Below are 23,769 nucleotides of genomic sequence, written 5' to 3'. Positions count from 1 at the left end.
GTTTTTTCAAAGGGGAGTTTTGAAACCAATAGGCAAAATCTTCTTGCATAAATTTATGCTCAAGTCATCATTTGGTCCCAGTGATACTCAACTTAAATGAATCAAAAGCTTCACATCCCCATTTCAGGTCCTAAGCTCGATAAGGTTTCCTTTTGCCTTAGGGAAGCCTTGGGAGCCTTAGGACAGTGTTGCAGAAGCCTTTAACAGCCAAATATCACTGCTGGATTGCCACTGATTGGATTGGGACCTCCAGCAAATTTTTTGATTTTTAAAAAACCATTACAGCACCTTCACCATTCTGAGGCTCCTAAAGACTTCTATAGTGCAAAAGCAAATCTCAAGGAGACTCAAAACCTGAAATACGGTTTGTGTTCATGGAAGTGTTCAATTTAGTGAAATTAAATATTCTCTTTGGTGGATGATAACATCATCTGCCTTCTGTGGTGCAACATTATTTTTTTTTAAAAAAAAAAAACAAGATTTGGGCCAGTGAGTCTTCCCATAAGGGCTACTTGCTTTCAAAACAAGGAATGCTCAAGAGCAAACTCTGTTTGAACTGCTGCAATTAATAGTGGTGTTTTTTTTTTCAATCCCCATCACCAAACTGTCAAATTTTGACAGTACAAGGATGCATGAAGCTTGGAAGTTTACCACCCTAACGTACGCAAACCAAATGTTTTCTCTAGTCGTATCATATAGCTTTCATCTTTTATTCATAGTAAACAATCTTTGCAAAGATGTTCTGTAGTGTCCACTTCAAAGTTCCAATCCATTCTTCCAAAGACTGGAAGAACAAAATATAATTGGAACAACAGTATTCAAAGACAGTATTCTGCCTTTAAAGCAATTTGGTTCATAATAGAATAGCAAAGGTAGGATCCAAATTACTGTTGTTCTGTTAGTCACAAGCAACTACACTTCCTGTAACCGTGATCTGAATTCAAATGAGAAAAGAAAAACATCTACAACACCCAGTACCCTGTGGCTGTGCAAGTCACCCGTAACAACCAAGTTTCCCATGCCACCATGCCCAAGAACACCAGAAGAAACAGGACAGCTGGTTATTAGAAATAAAACCAAACAGCAGGCAAGGAACCATAAGCAGGAAAAAAAAACCCTTCAAAGCAGTTATTTCATAAAACACACACCAAAGTTAAGACAGTAGAAACACCCTATTGTGATGAGGAATATTTCAGGTGCACCAATACATACCCGTCTGTCGATCTTATCACCCTGTGAATCATATATTAAAAATGATAAGGGGATGTTGTAGGTTCATTATAGATTTACAAAATGAAGATGTCAGCTGCCCTCAGAATATTTACAATGAGTAATGACATACAGATCTATAATTAAAAACTCCATCTCTTCTGATGGAGGATGATCATCATTCAGGATACATGTACTGTATTTGTATTATATGGGAAAGGATATAGGGAACCTGTAGTTCTGGCTACATCCCAATTTAATACAGAGGAATTCTACTGTTTGATTCCTAGGGGCTGCACTGCCTTTGTATCTGGCCATATACGCCTGTAGACTATTTCCTCCCCCAAAAAACTGCTAAGCAATCATGCAGGACAAAAAACTGCTGAAAAAGAACAGCATGGAATGTGGACCAAAGGCTGCTAACAGCCTCTGTATAATCCTACAGAATGCAGGATGAAAATTTGATTATTATACACTTCTCTCTCTCTCTCATTATAAACATCTACACCCATACTATCATGATATCAGCTGAAATCTTGTTGGTGAAACTTACGATGGATAAGGCTGATGATGTCATCCCCAGCAGTGTTTTTTTTCTTCAAAAATTAAACATCTCTAACTGAAGCTCCTGAGACGCCTATGCAATCTCTTTCCTTGTTGGGAAACCATGGAAGCTGCAGGATGACAAGTGATTTTCAGCTCACCTCCCATTCCACAGCCCCCAAAGCTTCCCGACAATAAAAGGGATTACACAGGAGCCTCAGAACAGAAGTAACGAAAACAATTTCTGAAAAAATGCCACCACTGCAAAAGTCATTAGCCTTCTGTGGTGTAAGTTATACCAACAGGATTTTAGCTAATACTGTATATGTATAAATTATGAGAAACATATAATACTTGGCAATTTTGATTTCTTTTGCCCATCATACTAGGGAAGAAATGGACATATACAAACATATGCCTTAAGTGTACTCATTCTGAGAATTATCAAAACCTGGAACTCAATTTGAACATTCACCTAAGAACACAGCCATCTTTTGCAAAAGGCAGAACGCAGAAGATAGCAGATGGAAGACAAAACTGTTTTTATTCCACTTGCTTAGCAACTGCAGACCAATTAATACATGATTTTTTTAATTATTAAGTTTTTGGCATCTTACATTTGAAGTGCAGATATTTATCCTTGCTTTGCTTGCATGAAAACAAATCAGAAGTTATTCCTGCTCATCTCATGTTTGACGTTATTCATATCCAAAAGCAGAAGAGGTGGTACCTTTATTTAGACCACTAAAAATCAAACATCCAATGCAAGCTTTTGTAAATAAAATTCACTTCCTCAAGCATAGGGTAGAAAAATTATGAATGAAAGTCTCAAAATGGTCTTGGTAGAACTTCACCAGGTGAGCTGAGAGCTGATTACTTCTGGTTCTGTTGGACTTACATTCATTTTAAATACTCTTGCGAGTATCCTACAGTATCTAACTACGGAAGCCGCCATAATGATCTGACAAAGTCCCAGCCGCATTTCTGACTGTGCACAATGGCACCTTGTTGGAGCACCACAATGAATCCCATAGCTGGATCTCTGCATGCATATAAATAACAAACAGACCTCTGGCCTCTATAATTCAACAATCTTCATGTATCTCAGTTGCAAATGTTACTTGTTCTGCCAATGAGCAGCACCATTCTGACTTTAATCAGACATGAATTACACCACACATACTAATTGGAATTCCACAGAAACAGATGGAAAAAACCAATAATGTATACTAAGAGCAACACTGTGTCTCTAAGCTAATTTACTACTGACATTCTGCTACCTGTTCTGCTAAAATCAATTCCCATGTAATCTTACAAGACTAGAGGCAGCCTTTTTGTGCCAAAGAAGAACCTGTATCTTGACAGAAACGTGTTACTGTTTCATAAGCTTAAAAATAGATCTATTGATCTGAGAAAGGAGAAATACTGATGCTGTACCTGAGATAAAATGTTGGTGCATTGCTGAAGTAAGGACACTGGAGGGTTACCAATACTGGTTGCAAGCTGTACTCTGAGCAGCTGTTCCTTCAAAGTGGCATTTTCTTGCAATGCATGAGCCAGTGCCACAGCTGCACACCAGTTGGAAAGAGAGTCTGTAGAAAAAAGGCCTCCACAGAGCAACTGGCCAGCTGAGACCGAATTTCCAGTAGCTGTAATGACAGGCACACATTTTAATGACTTCAAAATACCGCCAGAATTACTATTTATGCAAATCTATACCAGGCTTTCAAAAATGTCTGAGGGTTCTTTTATAGCACTTCCAAAACCTGCCACATATGTGTTCGGAAGTGTTAGTATTTCTGTAATTCTCATATGTGGCACTCAAGGACAGAAGGCCAAGTCTGAAAAGGAAGAAGAATATCCTAGTCTCTGGATCACTGAAAGATAACAGGTGGGGGATACAGACTTTTTTGGGGGGACACTGCTTTGGGTCTGGTGTCCCCCTGTCCCATGGTACTGCCCAAAGCTTTACTCTAACTCTTTGACTCAAGCTTCTCCCTCCGAACTCCATCTAGTATTCTAGTACCATCATAATCAGCAAAGAAATAAAATGTTTCCAATTCTTCTCTCTATAACTAAGGTAACAGTTAAATGTACATACAGTGGGGTCTTGACTTAAGAATGGCTTGAGTTAAGAACATTTTGACTTAAGAACCACTCTCATAGGAAAATACTGACTTGACTTACATACTTAGATTTGAGTTAAGAACTGAAAAAAACCCACGTGGGAGGCAGGGAAAGTGCAAAATGTGAACTTTCAGTTAACTGTTGGCCAGTGAAAAGGGTGCCTGTCTGCTTCCTCACTCCTCCCAGCATTTAGAGAGTGGATTGGGAGACAGTCTTCGGACTGCCTGGTACTGCCTGGACTGTATTTTCCCTGCCTTCCCTGAACCTTTCTTGACCTAAGAAAAAAAGAAACAAAATATCCCCCTCTAGTGGTCGAAGGCAAAATAGCAGCTTCCCATTAGTTTCTATGGACGGAAAAGAGCAGATACAGATCAAATGGTTTTCAATGCATTCCTATGGGAAATGTAGATTTGACCTGAGAACTTTTTGACTTGAGAACCGCCTTCCAATACGGATTAAGTTCTCAAGTCAAGACCGCACTGTATGCCCATAGAAAAGCACACCTAATTAAACCTGAATGAATCCTATGGCGACTAACCAGACTATTTCTCAGACTATCTGAAAGGCATCCGTCACAGACGGACGATTACTGCTGTGTCAAAACTACTCATGTTCCAGTTTCCACATTTTCATTACCTTCCACAAGGATGGCAAGATTAATTAATTTTTAGAAGACTGGGCACTTAAAATTAGGAGATATACCAAGAAAGGATTATCTGATTTCTTGCTTTAAAATTAGGTTTGCCACTACTTCAAGAAGCACCAAAGCTGAAACGAGTAGCATGAGGGTTTTAAGATGTAACAGAGAACAATCTGACAACATTCTCAGTGCAGTATTCTATAAACACTGCAGTGTCAATGAGGTGCTTACTGCAGGTCTTTCATGTTAGAAAGAAACCTCAAGTATATGCAAATCCCCTGCCCTACACTCTTACACCTGAGATCTTGTCTTGAACCCTATCTTGCTTCTTCTGGCATCACCGCAGGTTTTTGGGTTCCCCCAATCAAATTACAACTATTTCTTTGAAATTCTATACCATCAATGGTGGAAGGTAGAAGTGTCGACACAATTTCTGCTTGTCCCTTCTGGTTCTTGTATAAGAAACACTGGAAGCAGTAAAGGACAGCACAACGCAGCACAAATGGTTGCCTTTCATTTACCATTGACATCAGGAGTACCACAATTGCAGGCCTGCCAAATTGAAAAAAAAATCTATTAATTTTTGAAAGCTGTATATTTGTATATGTATGCATTATTTGTTGTTACTATGATGAGAATATTAACAGCTATGGGAAAAATACATGAGTTAACCAGAAGACACTCAGTGACCAAAATCCTCTCAGTGTAATTTTATGCCACAAAACAAGGATGATCCATGATGGTATTATTTCATTTAATTGAACAATTCTTATCTCCCCTTTCAGGTTCCAAGGCTCTGTAGGGATCCCACTAGACTCAGGATTGGTGGGGTGAAGAGCTTTTTATTAGTCAAAAATTGCTACCACTGGAATTGGGACACTTGGCAACAATTCAGTGGTTATTTTTCGGCTATTAATTGCTTCCCCCATCCTAGGAGTTCCAAAAGGATTCCTTAAATTAAACGGGAGCCCTGGGGAGCCTCAGAACCTGCAAAGCAGAATAGAAGGCTTCAATTATTATATACTGTCACAAGTTGATATCATTCTAGCTGCATGGCATAAAGTTATAGAAACAGGATTTCAACTACTGTGGTCCTCTATAAGGTGTCATGGGTGAAATACCCAGAATGTTAGTTTCCTCATCCTTCACTGTGCAAAGTAAACGTATGCCTTTATTCCTATCTGATTTGCAATTTCTTCCGTGTAACTACTACAGGAATAAGATCAAATGTTAACATTCAAAACTAGAAGACAACATTAATTACCACCACCCAACAAATCAACTACATTAATGAGATCTTTTCAGTTGCCAATAGAGTGCTAGATGTGGCTCCTTCACCTTTACCTACAAGAGTTCTTTTTAATTTTTTGAAGATGCTGTACAATAATTTCATAACATTCCCTGCCAGGAGGCTGGGCTAGGCACTTCCCTGCTGCCTTCTGCCAGGACGCAAAGAATTTTCTATTCAGCTAGATCACTGGCACTTAACCTAGGTAATAATAAAAGGAACATTTCCTCTGGGCGGGTATTGGACACCCCATGCGATTTTAATGGCTGTAAAAGTTGCCATGTGTTCAAGAAAGTTAATTTTAACATTAACATTAGATGTTTTATTTGATTTTATTGTTACCCATTTCAAATCCCATTTGAAGGGACAAAAACAAATTACAAATCTAATAAATAAATGTGAAGTCCTGGAAGACTGTTATGATTCTGTAACCTTTGAAGATTAGGGATCTATCTTTAACCCTACATACTCTTGATTGAAAAAGGAAAGGTATCATGACAGGTGCAATTCACCTGAGGCCAGAGAACAAACAAATTACAGTTCTCAACCAGTTTATAGAAAATTCATGGAGCTACTTACTGCACCAATGGTATGTTTTGGTATGAAGCCAAATAAAACTCAGGCAGATTTTGATAACAATGATTAATTCTTATGGTTATGGCTACACCACATCTTTATGTTTAAAGTAAACGGCATCAAGATTTTTCCTTACCCTACCTTGGTGGATTTGAAGGTGCATTTACTGAAGCAAAGTAGTCTTGGTTCATCTCACACCCACGAATGACCTCAGACACAGTGTTAATGGTCTGAAAAGTAATTACAAATAAAAGTCAGGCATGAAGTATCAGAAGTCCAAGATAGCTACATTCAATATTAGCCCTACCTTGAGTAGACCCAATAAGATAAACAGGACCCAAGATGATTGAGGCTAACAAGTTCCTTTCAGCACATTTAAAATAGGTAGAAGGGACTTAAGATTTAGCCCAGGGATACAATGAGCTGGTATTTGCTTTAGTTCTTTGGATTAATTATGAAAACATGCACATTGCCCATCTCTAGAAATATTCACACAAATGCTTAAGCCTCTTGCCTCAATGAAGAAAACAATTCAATATGAGGTTTCCTTTTTTTTAGAAGCCAACTCACATGACAGACAGAAGAAAAACATTGCTCCACAGCTAAGCAACCTCTTCAGCGTTTGTCATGTGGCTATTTATCCAATGACAATAATAGATATGAATGGTACAGAGGCAACATGTTTGATATGACACCGAGGAATGTCTAAGAGCAGAATGCATCCTCCACAAAATGAAAGAGCTATAACTCTCACTCTTGCATAGCCTGGACATTCTATTTAACAAAACAAGTGAATTACTTGATGACTTCAAGGTGTGAAACCCACACTAGATACAAAAACAGTGTCCTTCCGTAACATCAGCTCACACATTCATCAGCCAAGTCAGACACTTACTGTATTTTTCCATGTATAAAACTCGTTTTCCTAAAATAATTAGAGAAAAAAAATTGAGGGTCATTTTATACATGGAAGGCAGCTGCTTTTCCCTGCCTTTTGCGAACCCACGAGGCTTAGCAAAGAGGAAGGGAACGCTCCCTTCGGGTAAAGCAGTGATAAAGCAGCCACGAAAGGGCTTCTGGATCAAAGGGCTGTGATCATGCAGCCCTTTCATTGCTGCTTTATTTATTTATTTATTTATTTATTTATTTATTTATTTATTTATTTATTTATTTATTTATTTATTTATTTATTTTATTAGATTTCTACCCCGCCCATCTAGACCAAAGGTCAATTCTGGGCGGCATTACAAATTTAAAAATAATTGAACCAATAAACATGCACTATAAATCCAAGATGGTAAGATGTGAATTTAAGATATAGCAGGAGGGAAAGCTTGCCCAAATAGCCAAGTCTTGAGTTTGGTTCTGAAAACACCCAGAAAGGGAGCCAGGCCGATCTCCACGGGCAAATTGTTCCAGAGATGAGGGGCCACTGCTGAGAAGGCCCTGTTCCTAGTTCTTTCCCTCCGGACCTCCCTCGGCGTTAGGCCCCTCAGCCACCCGGCCTGACTGGAACGAGTAACTCTGGCAGAACTGGGTGGGAGAAGGCGCTCTGTCAGATATCGAGGTCCTAAACCATTTAGGGCTTTATATGCAATCGTAAGAACTTTTAAATCAATGCGGAAGCAAATGGGCAACCAATGCAAGGCGGCCAGCGTGGGGGAAATGCGTTGGTACCTTTTCACCCCTGTAAGAAGTCTAGCTGCCGCATTTTGTACCATCTGAAGTTTCCGCGTCAATCTCAAAGGCAGCCCCACGTAGAGCGCATTACAGTAGTCTAATCTTGAAACTACGAGCGCATGGACCAATGTAGTGAGCGTCCCCACATCAAGATAAGGATGCAGCTGGGCAATCCGCCAAAGGTGGAAATGTGTGGAACAGACCACTGATGACACCTGGGTCTCCATGATGAGCGCCAGGTCCAGATGTACACCCAAACTGCGAACCTCACTCTCGGTGGTAAGAGTCACCCCCCCCCAAAAGAGAGGGAGTTTCCCAGACCACTGATGTCTGGGACACCCACCCGAAGGACCTCCATCTTGCCCGGATTCAGCTTCAATCTATTCACCTGCATCCATTGCTGAACAGCCCCCAGGCAGCACTCAAGGGACGAAACAGCATCCACTGTTGTTGGCAAAAAGGAGATGTAGAGCTGAGTATCATCAGCATACTAATGACACGAAGCCCCACATCCCCTGATGAACCCTCCGAGTGGCCTCATATAGATGTTAAACAGCATTGGAGAGATAATCGAGCCCTGCAGGAGCCCACAATTGAGGCTCCACAGGGCTGAGAAATTCTCTCCAATCTGCACTCTCTGGGGACAGTCCTCCAAGAAGGATCAGAACCAGGCAACAGCAACGCCACCGATTCACAACTTGGAGAGCCTCCCCAGGAGAATACTGTGGTCGACAATATCAGAGGTGGCTGAGATATCAAGAAGGACCAGCAGAGACATTTTGTCCCTGTCTGCCTCCCTCAATAGGTCATCAAACAGGGCGTCCAATGCTGTTTCTGTGCCATGGCGTGGCCTGAAGCCCAACTGGAATGGATCCAGGGCATTGGTTTCATCCAGAAGAGCCTGCAGCTGATCGGCCACCACCCTCTCGACTACCTTGCTGAGGAAAGAAACACTGGTGATGGGCCTATAATTGCCAATATTGTCCACCACCAACCTCAGTTTCTTCCTAATAGGCCTAATGAATGTCTCCTTGAGGGCAAGGGGAACCTTGCCCTTGCCCTCCAGGAGAGACCCATTACAGTGGACCCTCGACTTACATATGGCTCGACTTACAGACTTTTCGAGTTACAGACTTCTCTGGCTGCAAAATTTAGATTTAACTTGCAGCCAGAGAATCGACCTACAGACCAGATATTAACCAAAATGGATCAAAAACAGAATAAAAACTGCCAGTTATGGGATTAATCGGTTTTCAATGCATTGTAGGTCAATGGAGATTCGACCTACAGACTTTTCGACTTGCAGCCACTGTTCCAATACGGATTAATTCTGTAAGTAGAGGGTCCACTGTAATTATTGCCGTAGCCCATTCAGAGGTTATAGGCTTGGCTGCTTTGATTAGCCAGGTGGGGCAAGGGTCAAGGGAGGAGGTGGTGGCACGACAGCGGTAAAGCGCTCTGTCCACCATGTTTGACTTCAGTTAAGATGAAAGGGTAAGATCCCAGTGGATGACTTCCACTTTTGATTTTTTAAAGGCTGCAAATTGGTCAGATTAGATGCTAGTGGGAGGCCAATCACCATGACCAACTCCGGATAGATCGCGAACTATACGGAAAAGTTCCGCCTGCTGGTTGGAGGCTTCGCTTATCCGGACAGCGAAGTAAGAGCGACTAATATCCTTCACCTTAGACTGGTAGAGGTTAGTCACGAACCTGACAGCTATTTGATCATTTTCTGTCAGGTTCCACCTTCATATGCACTCTAGCCTTCTCCTATTTTGCTTCATTGATCACAGCTCTGGATTAAACCAGGGCGAAGGGCAATCTCTGCGCCAGACAGGGCGTTTAGGTGCGATCGTGTCAACAGCCCTGGTGGCAGTGGCCAGCCAGCTATCAACCAGAGCCTCAACAGGAGCACCATTCAAATTGGTCAGAATCCCTCTCATGGTGTCCAGGAATCCTATAGGATCCAATAATCTTCGAGGGTGAACCATTAAAACAGGTCCTTGCTCCCCACAGGGAGAGCCACTGCAAGATTGCATTTAATTAGGCAATGATCCGACCATGACAAGGGGACAGACACTAGGTCAGTCACCATTAGAGCACACTCACTCTGCTCAGTGGAGATCACCAGGTCCGGTGTGCGGCCACCCACATGGGTGGGGTCATTGACATGTCGGGACATGTCCAAGGAGGCTATGGTCTCCAAGAACTCAAGAGCTGGACCGGAAACCTCCGCCTCCGCATGCACAATGAAGTCACCCAAGACCAAAAGCCTTGGAGACACCAACAATGCCATGGAGAGGAAGTCCGCCAGCTCCAGTAAGGAAATGGCTGGGTCGCAGAGAGCACGGTAACCTAGGAAGATCCCAATACCATCCCTGGCCCAAATCAACACATGGAGGGCACCAGAGCAGAGCGCCTAGCAATCTGAAGGGTGTTTTTGTAAACAATGGCTAGTCCCCCCCCCCGCCCCTCCAGTCTACCCTGGTGTTGGACTGCATAACCAGGAGGACAGGCAAGAGTCAGGGGAACACCCCCTTCCCTGCCCATCCATGTTTGGTTATGCATGCCAGATCTGCATCCTCCTCCAGAATCAGATCTTGTATAATCTGGGACTTATTTGCTACAGATCTGGCATTCAACAACACCAGGTTTGGAGTGGAGGGCAGGCTGAGGTGACTACCTCGAGTCTGGCAGGAGGTCACAGTGCCAGAACAGTGAACAGATTTCAAACATCTGTTCACCGTTCTTCGGCTACTGCACCTATACCATACCTCCCTCTGCCAGAGATCACCCTGATGTTGGAGAAACCCCCTCTGGGCGGGGGGGGGGCCAAGCTTTCCAGTCCATGCCAAACAGAAAGAGAAAAGAAAAAGAAAAAAAATTAACAACTAAAAAAACCCAATAAATAGTGACAAGGATTAACAAATCAAATCAAATAAACAATCAAACAAACAAACCATAACATAACATAATAAACGCAATGAAATTAAATTAATAACATAAGCAACTAAAAATTAACACTCAGAAGAGGGGAGAGACAAAACAGAATACCCCCCACCCAGATCACATATGGCCCGGTCATGTTCAGAGACAGTTCCAGTCCTCACAGCTGAGCTGACATCTACAGTTGTTACCCCCAGGTCTTGGTCCCCTGCTGTTCCTACTGCCAGATAAATTGAAGTTCCCGTTGGCCAAGGCCAGCCTGGGTGGCAGTTGGGGAACAGATGTAAGTTGGAGCTGAGGTAGAAAAGTCTGAGTCGATCGGAGTTGAGGCAATGTAGAAATGGTGGCTGAGGCGGAGCTGTGTTTGCTGACACCGAGCCAGGTTGGGGCCTTTGGGACTTCATTGCTGCAGGTCTTGGACATTGCCAATGCCGGAACCGTCGTGGTTACTTCACTCTCCTTTAGCTGGCTCCGAATTCTTTATCAACATTGAGACCAGAGGCGTGGTGACTGGCTTGCTGTTGCTGGCATGGGAGCTTTCACTTGTAGTCCTAAAGTTTGATGAGCCAAGAAAACACAACCCAGAGCAGGGGGTGGGGGGTGGGGCTGGAAACAAGCAGCAAGGCAGAAAAGGCTCCAAGATGTGGGGAAACTCCAGAAAGAGAGACACTGGGAGGCTCCAGTGTGAAGCAGATAAGCAAAGCCAGTTAGACAGAAAAGTAAAAAGCTCACTATATTCCTGCCTGCCTGCCTGTTTTCCTCAAGGGCAACAGCTGCAACAGCGTTGTTATTCTTTTCTCCAATGTTGTTGTTCTTTCTTGCCGGCGATAGCAGCTGCATCAAGGAGGGAGGCAAGAAACAAAGAAAAACAAAGAAAGCAAAAGACAAGAGCCCAAAAGGAGACCAAAAAGAAAAGGGAAAAGCAGGAGGAAAATCACACTTCTGCTATCGGGTCGCCACCTTGGATGCTCATCAAGTCTTGGATGCTTTACCCGAAGGGAGTCTTCCCTTCCTTTTTGCTAAGCCCCATGGCTTCGCAAAAGCAAGGAAAAGCGGCAGTCAAAGGGAGCCCTTTGATCCCTGTTTTTCTTTTCCTTTTGCTAAGCTCTGTGGCTTAGCAAAAGGAAGGGAAAAGCAGAGATCAAATTTTCTAATTTGGGGTTAGAAAAAGGGGGGTCATCTTATAAATGGAAAAATACATTACCTCAGTAAGAATGTCAGCTGGAATTCCAGTTGCCATCAGAATTATACAAAGCTGCTGAAGCAACCCACACTGGAACATAGCTTTTTGGCAACTGCTGGTGGCACCAGGGGGATTTGTGGGGGACACAAGCACTCGGACCAGCTGTAAAGAAAAAAAATATTGCATACACACATCCTATGACAGATACAGTAGTTCTAGAAAGTGAAGTGGAAACTGCTATGAAAGCATTACAAGAAATAAATCACTATGGGTAAATGGAACACCGATAGAACTGTTTCAAACCACAGAAACTGAACCTATCAAAATCCTAACAAGAATATGCCAACAAATATGGAAAACAAAACAATGTCCCACAGATGGAAAATGTTTAATATACATTTCAATCCCCAAGAAATGAGATGCCAAGGATCATTGCTTCAATTTCTCATGCAAGCAAAGTGATGCTCAAGGCATTGCAACAAAGGCTCTTTTTTTAACCTCATATGGAGTAAGAAATGCTTGGTGTTCAAGCAGGATTCTGAAAAGGAAGAGACACTCAAGATCATATAGCAAACATCCACTGGCTCAGTTTAAGTTTTATAGACTATAATAAAGTCTTTCACTGTGTAGATAATGCAAAATTATGAGTTGTGCTGAAAGAAATGGGTGTGCCTCAGCACTTGATTGACAGGAAACTACCATTAAGATAGAATATGGAGTGGCAAAATGGGTTCCTATAGGCAAAGGTGTCAGACTAGGATGCATTTTATCACTTTATCAGTTCAATTTGTATGCAGAATCAAACAGAAAGCCAGACTAGAATCGGATGAACTAAGAGTGAAAACTGGTGGAAGAAATATCAATAGTTTAAGATACACAGATGGTACCATCTTACTGGCAGAAAGCAGCAGTGGCTTAAAATAACTTTTAGTGAAAGTGAAAGTCAAAAGTGCCAAAGCAGGACAGTAGGTGAACATCAGAAAAACAAAAATTATGACTACAGAAGAACTACACAACTTTAACATTAACAATGAAGAAACTGAAATAAGAGATTTTGTATACTTTGGTTCAACCATCAATTCAAATGGAGAGTGTAGCCAAGAAATCAGAAGAAGACAGATACTTGGAAGAGCAGCAAATAAGGAATAAGAAAATACCATTAATTTTAACGATGTGTCAGTGGAAACTGAGACCAAGATCATCCACACTCTTCTATTCCTGATTCTCATGTATGGTGTGAAAGCTACACAGTAAAGAAAGCCAACACGAAAAAAATTGTTTCTTTTGAAATGTAGTGCTGCAGTAGAACTTTTTGGATATCCTGGACGGCCAGAAAGAGGAACAACTTGGTCTTAGATCAAATCAGGAGGCAAAAAAGGTTGAAACTGAAGCTGTCTTGCTTTGGACATATCATGAGAAGGCAGGATTTTCTGGAAAAGACAACAATGTCTGGAAAGCTGGAAAGGAGCAAAAAAGAGGAAGACCAAATACAAGATCGACTGACCCTCTAAAGAAAGCTACAGGCTTGAGTTTGCAAGCGCTGAACAGGGCAGCTGAGGACAGGTCATTCTGGAGACCACTAATTCATAGGTCTGCGTGTTTTGGGGGTGACTTGACAGCACAGAACAACACATGTGCTGAAAATATTGGAAACATTATTTCCATTATAACTTCTTTATAAAACAGAACTACTGTATACCAAATTCAAGAGACACATTACTTTTAAAGTGAACATTTTACTTTGACTTTATGACATTGCTCACACTTTACCTTTATATACTGAAAAGCACTTACCTGAAGCATCAAATGTAGATTGGTTACTTTCTGTGCTGACCAACCAGCATTGTCATCACCAACTTCAAACCACGGTTTCATGCGCTGAATGTAAGAACCTTCTTTAAAGAAATTCTGATTTGAATTGTTATTCTTCAACAAATTTTGTAGTAAGAGGAGACAATCCTCCACAACTATACCTGCAAAGAGAGAATAGTGGATGGATATTCATTTCCACATTTGAAATCATGCCATCTCCACAGGGCCAGCATTTCCTAATGTCAGAACAATGAGAATAGTGGGTTTTTTTAAAGGTAGAGGCAGCTTTGCCTCCACAAAGGAAAAATGTATAACACTGAGCAACGTCTAAGCACAGAATGCATTCCTTCCAAAAAGAAAGTGCTTTAACTCTCAGTTTGGGGCAGATATTGGATATTCTATTTAACAAGCAAGTTCTTTAAAGCCATGCCAATATCTTTTGCTGTATGAAGGGCAGAAAATGCTGATGGAGCATTGCTTATGTTGGATGGGAATGGATATCAAAGAAAGAACAACCAAGCCAAGGTTTACATGTAAGCCCACAGAATATAACCATTTTTTACTAGCCAGTTAAGAAGCCAGTAACCTGTCCTTCCACATTAGCTGTAGAGAAGCAACCAATTAATTTTCCTTTATACCCACCACAGAAACCAAGTATACTGGAAAAGGAAAAACATAGCTCCATGTCTTCTCAGTGTCAGCTTTACTCGGTCAGCTGCATGGAATTCCTTGTCACCTATAGCTACATAGTGACTTGTTAAATATAGGTTTGTCCAAACCCTTCTGTAGAAACTGACTTGCTCGTGCAGGGGATAAAAGCTTATAAGAAGATGTAGTCCCTGCATATAGCATTTAATCAGAAGTCAAGAGCAGCTCAGGCTAGATGTTCTTTCAATACTTAAGCTGCTGATACTCAGACCCAGGCAAAGTCACGGGGAAAAGTGGTGATAATACGGAATGAAAGTGGAGTGGTGGAAGCAAAAAGCAGAGGCCAACTGAATTAGAAATACACAGAATGTGCACAAATAGCAAACCATTATCAAGATAGTGCAAGAATCCTTGGCTGTTAATACAGTACTCGTAACTAAGGGAGGATATCTATGACATGTCATATTTTTTGTGCAACCTATGTTTGACCTTATGGGTGGGTCTGAACATGGTGAGAAAGGCCAGATTACTCATAAACATATTTGCTCATTGTTTCAAATGTAGGTTGCAGAGAATATATGAAATGTCACAAAAATTCTCTTACTCGTAACATAAAAGCAATATAAGATGTAATGTCACAGCAACCATGTGAATGTCCTTCTCTTTAGATATTATGGTTCAATATCAGAAAGCCCAACAAATGTGAGACTAAGCAAGAAGGGAAAACAGCAGTTCAGGAGTACAATGAAAGGGGCACACCATTTGACCTGGGAATGCAGCTGACAGCTCCACCAGCTATGAGAAATCCAGGTATCAGACCTCTGATTCATGAGAGAAGCCACAAGTGTTACAGGAGCTGTTTAAAACTGCATTTTATTATCCTCAAACAAAATGGAGGGCTAGATTCTAACTCTAATCCACAAGATATTCAAGCATATTCGTATGTTCAACACTTTTCACAGGCACCTGCAATTCTGAAAAAAAAATCCCCATCAAGGTATTTAAAATGCAGATAGAACACTGTATAAACTGACAGTTTATACATTTAACAATACCCACCTACACAATTATCTGGAGCTTAAAGACCACCCTTACCCCCACCAGAACTGCATTGCCAAATTACACTGGCAGAGAAGTTAACTGGTGTTTGTGTTAATCAAGATTTCCATTGCATTCAGAACTGCAATTATATCTTTGCCACCTAATGTTTCATAAGCTATGCAAACAAGTTCTCAAGTGCATACCTCCATCACTATTTCCTTCCTCTGTTATGATATCCAACAACCTCTCAAAAGCATTTTCGAAAGCAACTATTTTCTGGATGGCTGCATTACTTCTTGTTAACTGCTGAAGTAGCAAGACACCCTGTAGGGGGAAAAAGTAGACAAAAATGACAAACTCCTCCAAGAATGCAGAGAAAGTGTTCCTTGAAAGGACTGACTGACATCCAAAGTCAAACCCATTCTTTATTATTATTGGTTTAGGAAATAGTTATACTGTATCTATTTCATTATAAGTTTATTTGAGCTTTTCATGAAAAGCAGTGTAAAATGCTCTTGAAAGGAAGGAAGGAAGGAAGGAAGGAAGGAAGGAAGGAAGGAAGGAAGGATATCACAACAGAATCTATATTACTGCTTGTAAGGACAACTTTCAGAACCTATATGACACAACCTTTTAAAGAATTGCACAGTCTGCCTATATGTTTCTGAGTTCAAGGTGTTGAACAAGGTGTTTTAAATACCTATATATTTGAGAGCGCTCATATATCACTTTCCCAACTATTAAACTTTGCTGGACAAAGCCTCTTCCAAGTCTCACCGCTGATCATGGTAGATTATGTGAAGACAAGGAACAGAGCTTCCTCAGCTGTAGCACTCTAACTGTGGAATGTTTCACCTTGGAGACTAAACTGCCACCAACACTGCCTTTATTCTGATGCTAAATTAAAACTAAGTTGTTCACCCAAACATTGCTAATTGGGAAGATCGATGGCTTGGTCTTTAATCCTTCACTTTGCTGTTTTTCTCTCAATTGCTTTAACTGTTAAACTTTTTTAAAGTGTTCCTTTTTTAAAATGTTATTAGTTCTTAGCATGATTTCTTGACTATACCGTGCCTTGACCTCTATTAATGTAGGACAGGAAATACTGTAAATATGTCAACAATTAAACAAACAAACAAGAAATGTAATTTGTTTACTGAAAGTACTCTGGAGTTCTGCAGTGACACAAGTCAACACAGTACTACATACATGCCATATACATAGACTTGAGATAACGTGCTTTTACTTCAGCATTCAGATGCTGAACAGTGGCTTGATGAAGAGAGCTAAAATTTACCATTTATAAAGCAATTTGAATTTTAGACAGATTATCACGTCACTGTAAACTTTTATTACTTCCACTTACATCATTCCGTATAACCTCTCTTGAATCTGCTAGGAGATCCATCAACCTTGAAACACCTGGAGCAAAAAACAATGAAAGGAGGATTGTTATGACCACAGATATACTGCTGTATTATAACAAGTCAGTATGGTGGTTAGCAATTACCGATACATCTTTTCTAGGCAATTCTCTAGCCTAATCCCCATATTATTTTACCCAGGCTTCGTGCCCTGGAGAGGACACTCCAGCTTCACATACAGCATCGAAACACTAGACGCTGTTCCAAGTCCTCCATACAGAGCATGTTACCATAGTCTCTTGAGACTGAAGGATGTCTATGCTATGCTATGTTTTCTAGGCAGCAACAGGTTTCCAAGGTGTCAACAAGAGGCTTTCCTTAGCTCTAAAGCAGGGATCCTTTGCCTGGAAATGAACATGACTTCCTTCCTACTGGTGATCTTTTGGCTAGAAATGAATAGGATTTGAAGTATGATCCCTATCTTATTTTGGCATGTCCATTAAGAGTTCTGGATCCACTTACTGACAGTCAGAAGAACTGGGAAAAAACTCAGCAGATATTCCAGGGCATTACTGTTCGCTACTAGATATACTAGGTAGTTTTCTTACCACCAACATACTACAATGTCTTTGGTTGATCTGGAGGTTACATTCAGCTTGTTCCAGAACACTAGGGATGAGGCTTGAAGTTTGAAGGAGCTGTCAGTTCTGGTCTTATTTCTGGAAAACTAAGTGGTCCTGATGGCAGGAAGTACTGCTCAATAGCTTAGGCCACCGAACCAGCTGCAGCCTTTTCTAGACATAAATAGCTTGGACACAGTAACTTTCGCTCTAGTGATATTCTGCTTAAATCACTGTAAATAGTGTAATTGTGTTAAAACAGTTCAAAAACAATGATTTGCCTGCCATAATCTGTACAAATTAGCAGGAGGCATATGTACACACCTTGTCAGTTTTAGAACAGCTGTGCTAGCTCCAATTTGGTTTCCGTCTTTAAAAGGCTTTAGGACAGGATGACTCAAGAAGGACTTTCTCATGTGAATCTACATGGGCATTAAAGTTACTCATAAGATGCCCTTTGTATCTTTATCCTACCCCCCCTAACTATGTTCCGTGGAGCTGAACTACAGTGCCAGTGCAGGGGTTTCTCTAAGGATGCTCTCCATGTTTAAATGTGCTCATCAGGCAACTATTCTTATTCTTTTTGGCACCACCAAAAACCTTTTCATTGCTTAGGTTTTCAGTCTAGGTTTATTTCAGATTTTTAGCACTTTTTTTCTGCTGGTTTTCTCTTGTGTCACTGAATTAATTTTTATTCATGTTTCTTGTGGGTTTGTATTTGCTTTGGAAGAAAAGACATAAAAAGCAATATTCAATGTTTGAAGTACAAAAAAATAATAATGACTACTTACCCATAGGACTGACAAGAATTATTTGCTGCACTTGGGGTCCCTGCTGTTTTAACAATACTGTAAGAAGTTTCACTCCAGGCCACCGGACATGGAAGTCAAATTCCTGCAAATGTATCATGCTATGCATTAAAACCTAGTGTATTTTGCTGCTACAGTTATTCTAGACAGGTCAATATTTGCTTACATTTGTTCTAACCCAGGAGCAGAGAGAGAAAAACATTAGAATCTACCCTAACAGCAGATCTTTGGCTGCCATGTAGTAATTGAAGAAAGGTTTTCTAACTCCTCACTGTTTTGGTTTCCCCAAAAAGCAAGTTAAAAACTGCAAAAAAGCCACAACTTTTATGCAAAGCTTGGTTCTGGTAATGATCACAAATTTTTGGCTCAACGTGCAAAGAGCAGGGATGGACAAATGTGTCAGCGTTGTTACTCTTTAGTTACAGCTAATTTGCAGATTTTTGTTTCTTCACTCCCATTTTCATTTCAGTTTACCATTCTCATTTTTAAGATAACTGTACTGTATATGGATTTTTGTGAGCATGTATCAAATATGTTCATTCTGCTTGCAGTTTTGAAACATACTGACCAAAATTGTGTTGCATAGCACAGTAAATCACACTAGAGTAGGCCCACTGAATCAAGCAGGATTAGGTAAGTCAACTCTTATGTAAATTCAATTGATTCAAACGGGCCTGCTCTAATAGGCAAAAGTAAGTTGCAGATAAGAGTAAGTCCACTTGAATCGATTCACTACACAATACGATGCTGACCATTCATTTTTATGAACATGCTCATCAAACCTATAGATCTTTTTGAGCAATTTTTGTGACATATGTGCACTTTTATCAAGTGTATTACAATTTTTTGTTTCACAGAAAACTTTCTACTATATGCATTTTCTCACACAATTTCTCCATACACACATTTTTTCTACACAATGTAGTTTTAGAGAACTGCATTGCAAAGCCCAAAACAATGTGAATACTGGACCAGGGTTTTACAATTCACACACATAATTCAGGAAATGTAAATCTGGCAAGGTTATACTAACAGATGAAGTGAATGGAATTCTCCACCATGTCTTTTAAACAAAAACTTATTCTCTTTTAATTGTGTTTATTACTGCTTTATTTTGTTTCTGTATATTCTTTTGAATTATATTTCTTATATTTCATGTTATGACTGTCTTGCACAATAAAGCTAAAATAAAAACTCCCCCATTCTTTGCTGAAGTATTCTGTTTATTAATTCTTAAGAAATGCTCATCTGCGTCATTGTTTTGCACCTGGATCTTGTTTGGTTTCTTCTTCTTTTTAATGAATCCTACAAGTTATAGATTTGCCAACCCCATCTCACAATGAGTTATAGAATACAAGAGAGGACACTGCTATTACAAATGTAGCAGGGAAAGCATCCCCATCCAGGAACTAATGATCAGGCAGTTAGGTCAGGAGGAAAAATTGGCAGGCGGCTGCAGCAGTGTAAGAAGCAGACAGGAGAGAATATGAAGATTCCATCAAGCACCAAAGACCTCCATAGATCAATGAAGTCAACTGTATGCAGTGGTTATTCACTAGAACTGTCTTCTAAATGGCAGTTTGTTTTTTAAATGAAAGTACAGAAAACACTTTCTTGCTCTTTTTCTGCATACCAATATGGAAAGATGGATTTACTGAAGAAAGCAGTAAGCAGGAAAAGATGAATTATTAGGAAAATATTATTACCCTTTAAGACCCTTTCTACCTCCCTGCAAAATGGCCTATCCCCAACATGCGATCAGGAATCCTATGATTGTGAAGAATATCTTATTTAGACAGACTTTTAACAACTAATTGGGCAATTTTTGTTTTCCTGTGGGAGACACAATTATTATTTCATGAATGTTTAAAGTGTTTTTGTTTCTAACAGCTTTCAGTAATGTTTTAATACTGTTATATGTTTAATTTTTTTTAGTGTTATAATTCATAGTGGCTTTAGTCGGTTTGTTTTTTATTAACATGTGAGCCAACTTGGGTCCCTTAATTGGGAGAAAGGCACCATAAAAATGGAAATAAATAAATGGATTAATGCATGCATGATTGAATGAATTATTGCACTGGATGTCTAACTCCAGTCACAATACACAAAGGAATGCTTGGTTCAAACTAACATTCTCTCAGCTAACCATCGAAACAATAACAATAACAATAAAGTAGCCTATCCTATCTGCATGATGTAATTTTGAAACAAATAGTTTCCTTCATGAAAACTTCACCTAATTAAATATTTATTCCATAGCTGAATTTATTCTTACCTCCAAATAGGTCAGCAAAAGAGTGATGTTTTCATGCTGTTTGATAAAAATTTCTGTAAATTGACTACCAAGGTCTTCAGCTTGCTTCTGTGAATTTTCTTCTGTTGAAGATTCAATTACAGAACAGTGTCAATTATTTTAAAAGATTCCAACAAAGACCATTTTCAGTAAACATGTTAAAGATATGTGATAGCCAAATCTAAATATAACCCCTAGTTACCATCTACCAAACTACAAACGCTACAAGGCAAATTTAACATGTAGTACAGTACACAGAAATTTCTTAACTCCAGACATGAAAGTTGACAGACTTTCTGATAAACATTGAAGCAAAAGTCAAGAGACTTATCAAGTAAAAGTAACAAACATCCAATATCTTGGTTAAGAATCAGATATATTTCTATTCTATCTTCTTTGTGCAATATCAAATTAGTCTCAACTGCTTTGTGTTACATATGTACTTAACAGTAAAGCACACTCACTGCAGATGCCTATTTAGTACAATAGGGTCTCGACTCCAACCGCAATACAGTAATACTACAGGATATACTCATTCAAGTTGTAAATTTGTATTAAACATAAATATATGCTCCAGGTTATCATTCCCTGTCTACTAGTGGTTCAGGTCTAAGGACTGTTTTCTTTTCCGTTACTAATCTCACGATCCAAAACTTCCTCAGTTCTTTTCCTCCACTGGCATAGAGCATGCTTACAGGCATTAAGGGGGGATACTTCCCTCCCTCTGAAATTCACATGAAGAAAGGGCATTTTATACAGAGGGCAGCTGTCATATTTCTTAATTCTCTGAACATTACCTTTTTTTTAATGAACAAAATATTTCACTACCCAACTAGAACCTTTATGATTTCTCAACATATTCAATTTACAGTACATTACTTTTCTAAAAGTTAGTGGCCAGAATCCTGTAAGTGATTTATTATGTATGTGTAAGTTAAAGTACTTGAGTTCATACCGTGAACTGTTGCTAACTAATGAGGTGTCAATCACATTACTAGATGTGCACCAGCCTTGTAATACAACTAGTATTTCCATAGTTGATAGCAATCTTCCATGGTGATTCACACAATTTAATGTCTACGCATATAAATCATCAATATGATTCTGGGCTATAATAAAATATATATTCTGTGGTGGAACATGCAGTAAATAGATAACTGAGAACTCCACCTTGATTCCATGGAGACAACATTTCTGTAAGATGATGGTGATAATGGTGATGTTCATGATCAACAAAATTTGGGAAGTCAGGTATTGTATTACATGACAATATGCTGAGTGGACATGTTATATTTTCTGAATTAGAAAAATCTGTCCTCACAAAAGCAGTATTCTATTTAGATACATTTATCCAAATAACACTACAGAGTATGACAAATAAAATAATATAAAATTGAGTCTTCATTGGTTTCACAGGCCAAGGGTATCTGCTGGCAAAATACTTCAGCACTGTTCCATTACTGTTCAATATTTTTAAAAAGGCTGAGGAATCCTCAAGCAAACCATCTTAGACTACAATCTGAGAAAAGACATAGAAGTAAAGTTCCTGCTGTAGAAGTTTACAAAACTATCACTAGGCAATGCACCACATTTACAATTCCTTACATTGAAACAGTGCATGGCTTGGGGGGGAAATCAAAAGGAAGCAGGAATGGTTTTTCAAACAGACAAAATAAAACATACAATAGTTCAATAACAGCTGCAAAGACTTAGATGAAAATCAAAGGAATGCTCACAAGTATTAAAGCGCAAGAACCACTCTTCCAATTTCTAGTAACTGCCAAGGATCGCAAAGAGATGAAACTTATGAATTTGATATCAGGCAAAAACTAAAATAAAAATAAAAAATAAAGACTACAAAAATGATGGGACCACCACTCTTATGAATTTGATGGGAATTATGAATTCCACGTGCCTTGTAATCTAATTTCAATCCTGATGGTCCTCTTTGCACATTTACCAGGCCATCTACAATATTTCCCTAATTATCAGTATTTGTAGTAGCCAGAATTACAATTACCAATACCAAGAAACCAGGCTGTAACAATTTAATCAACTCATGAATACTGGTGAAAATGGTAATTAGCTGATGACTTGTTTGGTTCAAGTGATTACCAAGGCACCAAAACACATTGGTGTATCTGTTTTTCTTTAAAAGGTTAAAATATTTATATAAAAGACTTTCTGACCAACTGAAAAACTAAAGTTGAAATTAAACATTTAATTACAAAAGCCATCCCGCCAACAGAAGACAGTGGCTGATCAGAACTATGCCTAGAGTGCCTTATTTTCAGAAAGTCTGAATAAGAAGAAGTACGAAAGTGGTATGCACTCCCATGAAGAAAAGAATCCACTTATTTTCTCAATGCAGATAATGTCCAGAGGACATTGATATGAAACTCAATGTAAATAGCAGTGACAATATATATGGTTCTGGCCCTGCTTTCAGCCCTCATGCATTCCAACAGATGTCTGAAGGGTGCTATTAATTTTTAAAGTAAATTAAGCTCCAACTTTTCATGAAGTTTGAAAAATACTACATTCTTGATATATCCCACTCATAATTTATCAAGCTAATGATGGTCTCACTGTCAATACAGAAGCAATGGCAACATGATCTTCGACAGACAACAGACACATCTGAACATGGTCAGCCTTGAATTTCAAGCACTGGCCTGACATGCATATGCTATAGGAATAGCATGCAGGCTAGTGAGAAAGCCAAGGAAGTGTATCCCTCTTATTGCACTCCATTTAAGAGCCAACAGGGTGCAAGAAGAAGGGGGACTTCTCCTTGCGTTAGTACAGAAATGTAGCGGACTGCTAATGGAATGACAGAGTTTTTGCCTCCTAGACTAGCTCCTAGTGGGCAAATGTAATTTTCTGCAGGCTAATAACATTTCCAGGTCTATTTAGACAGCTGAGATATATGCACAGAAGATTGGTTTAACTCTTTCAAATACTATGTTCCATAATTCATACAATGG

General features: G+C 39.6%; 1 protein-coding gene across 7 annotated transcripts in view; it reads right to left on the bottom strand.

Annotated features, from left to right (window-relative positions):
* The window catches only part of USO1 (USO1 vesicle transport factor), a 60,628-nt gene that overhangs the window by 22,528 nt on the left and 14,331 nt on the right, over positions 1 to 23,769 (bottom strand). For 2 of the 7 annotated variants that reach the window (XM_078377692.1, XM_020807175.3), the window contains 11 exons: positions 20,765 to 20,865; positions 18,472 to 18,574; positions 17,063 to 17,118; positions 15,900 to 16,020; positions 13,990 to 14,168; positions 12,217 to 12,357; positions 7,279 to 7,308; positions 6,525 to 6,613; positions 4,917 to 5,071; positions 3,190 to 3,401; positions 1,213 to 1,233 (listed from right to left, as the gene is read on the bottom strand). In XM_078377692.1, the coding sequence (XP_078233818.1) occupies positions 1,213 to 1,233; positions 3,190 to 3,401; positions 4,917 to 5,071; positions 6,525 to 6,613; positions 7,279 to 7,308; positions 12,217 to 12,357; positions 13,990 to 14,168; positions 15,900 to 16,020; positions 17,063 to 17,118; positions 18,472 to 18,574; positions 20,765 to 20,865 (1,208 nt within the window). The remainder of the gene's footprint in view (positions 1 to 1,212; positions 1,234 to 3,189; positions 3,402 to 4,916; positions 5,072 to 6,524; positions 6,614 to 7,278; positions 7,309 to 12,216; positions 12,358 to 13,989; positions 14,169 to 15,899; positions 16,021 to 17,062; positions 17,119 to 18,471; positions 18,575 to 20,764; positions 20,866 to 23,769) is intronic. The other 5 variants (XM_078377690.1, XM_020807178.3, XM_078377691.1 and 2 more) reach the window with 3 other exon arrangements.

The sequence above is a fragment of the Pogona vitticeps genome, chromosome 6 (genome assembly GCF_051106095.1).
Source record: "Pogona vitticeps strain Pit_001003342236 chromosome 6, PviZW2.1, whole genome shotgun sequence".
NCBI lineage: Eukaryota > Metazoa > Chordata > Lepidosauria > Squamata > Agamidae > Pogona > Pogona vitticeps.
Note: the sequence above shows the minus strand (reverse complement) of the source record. Positions and strands in the feature narration are given on the sequence as shown.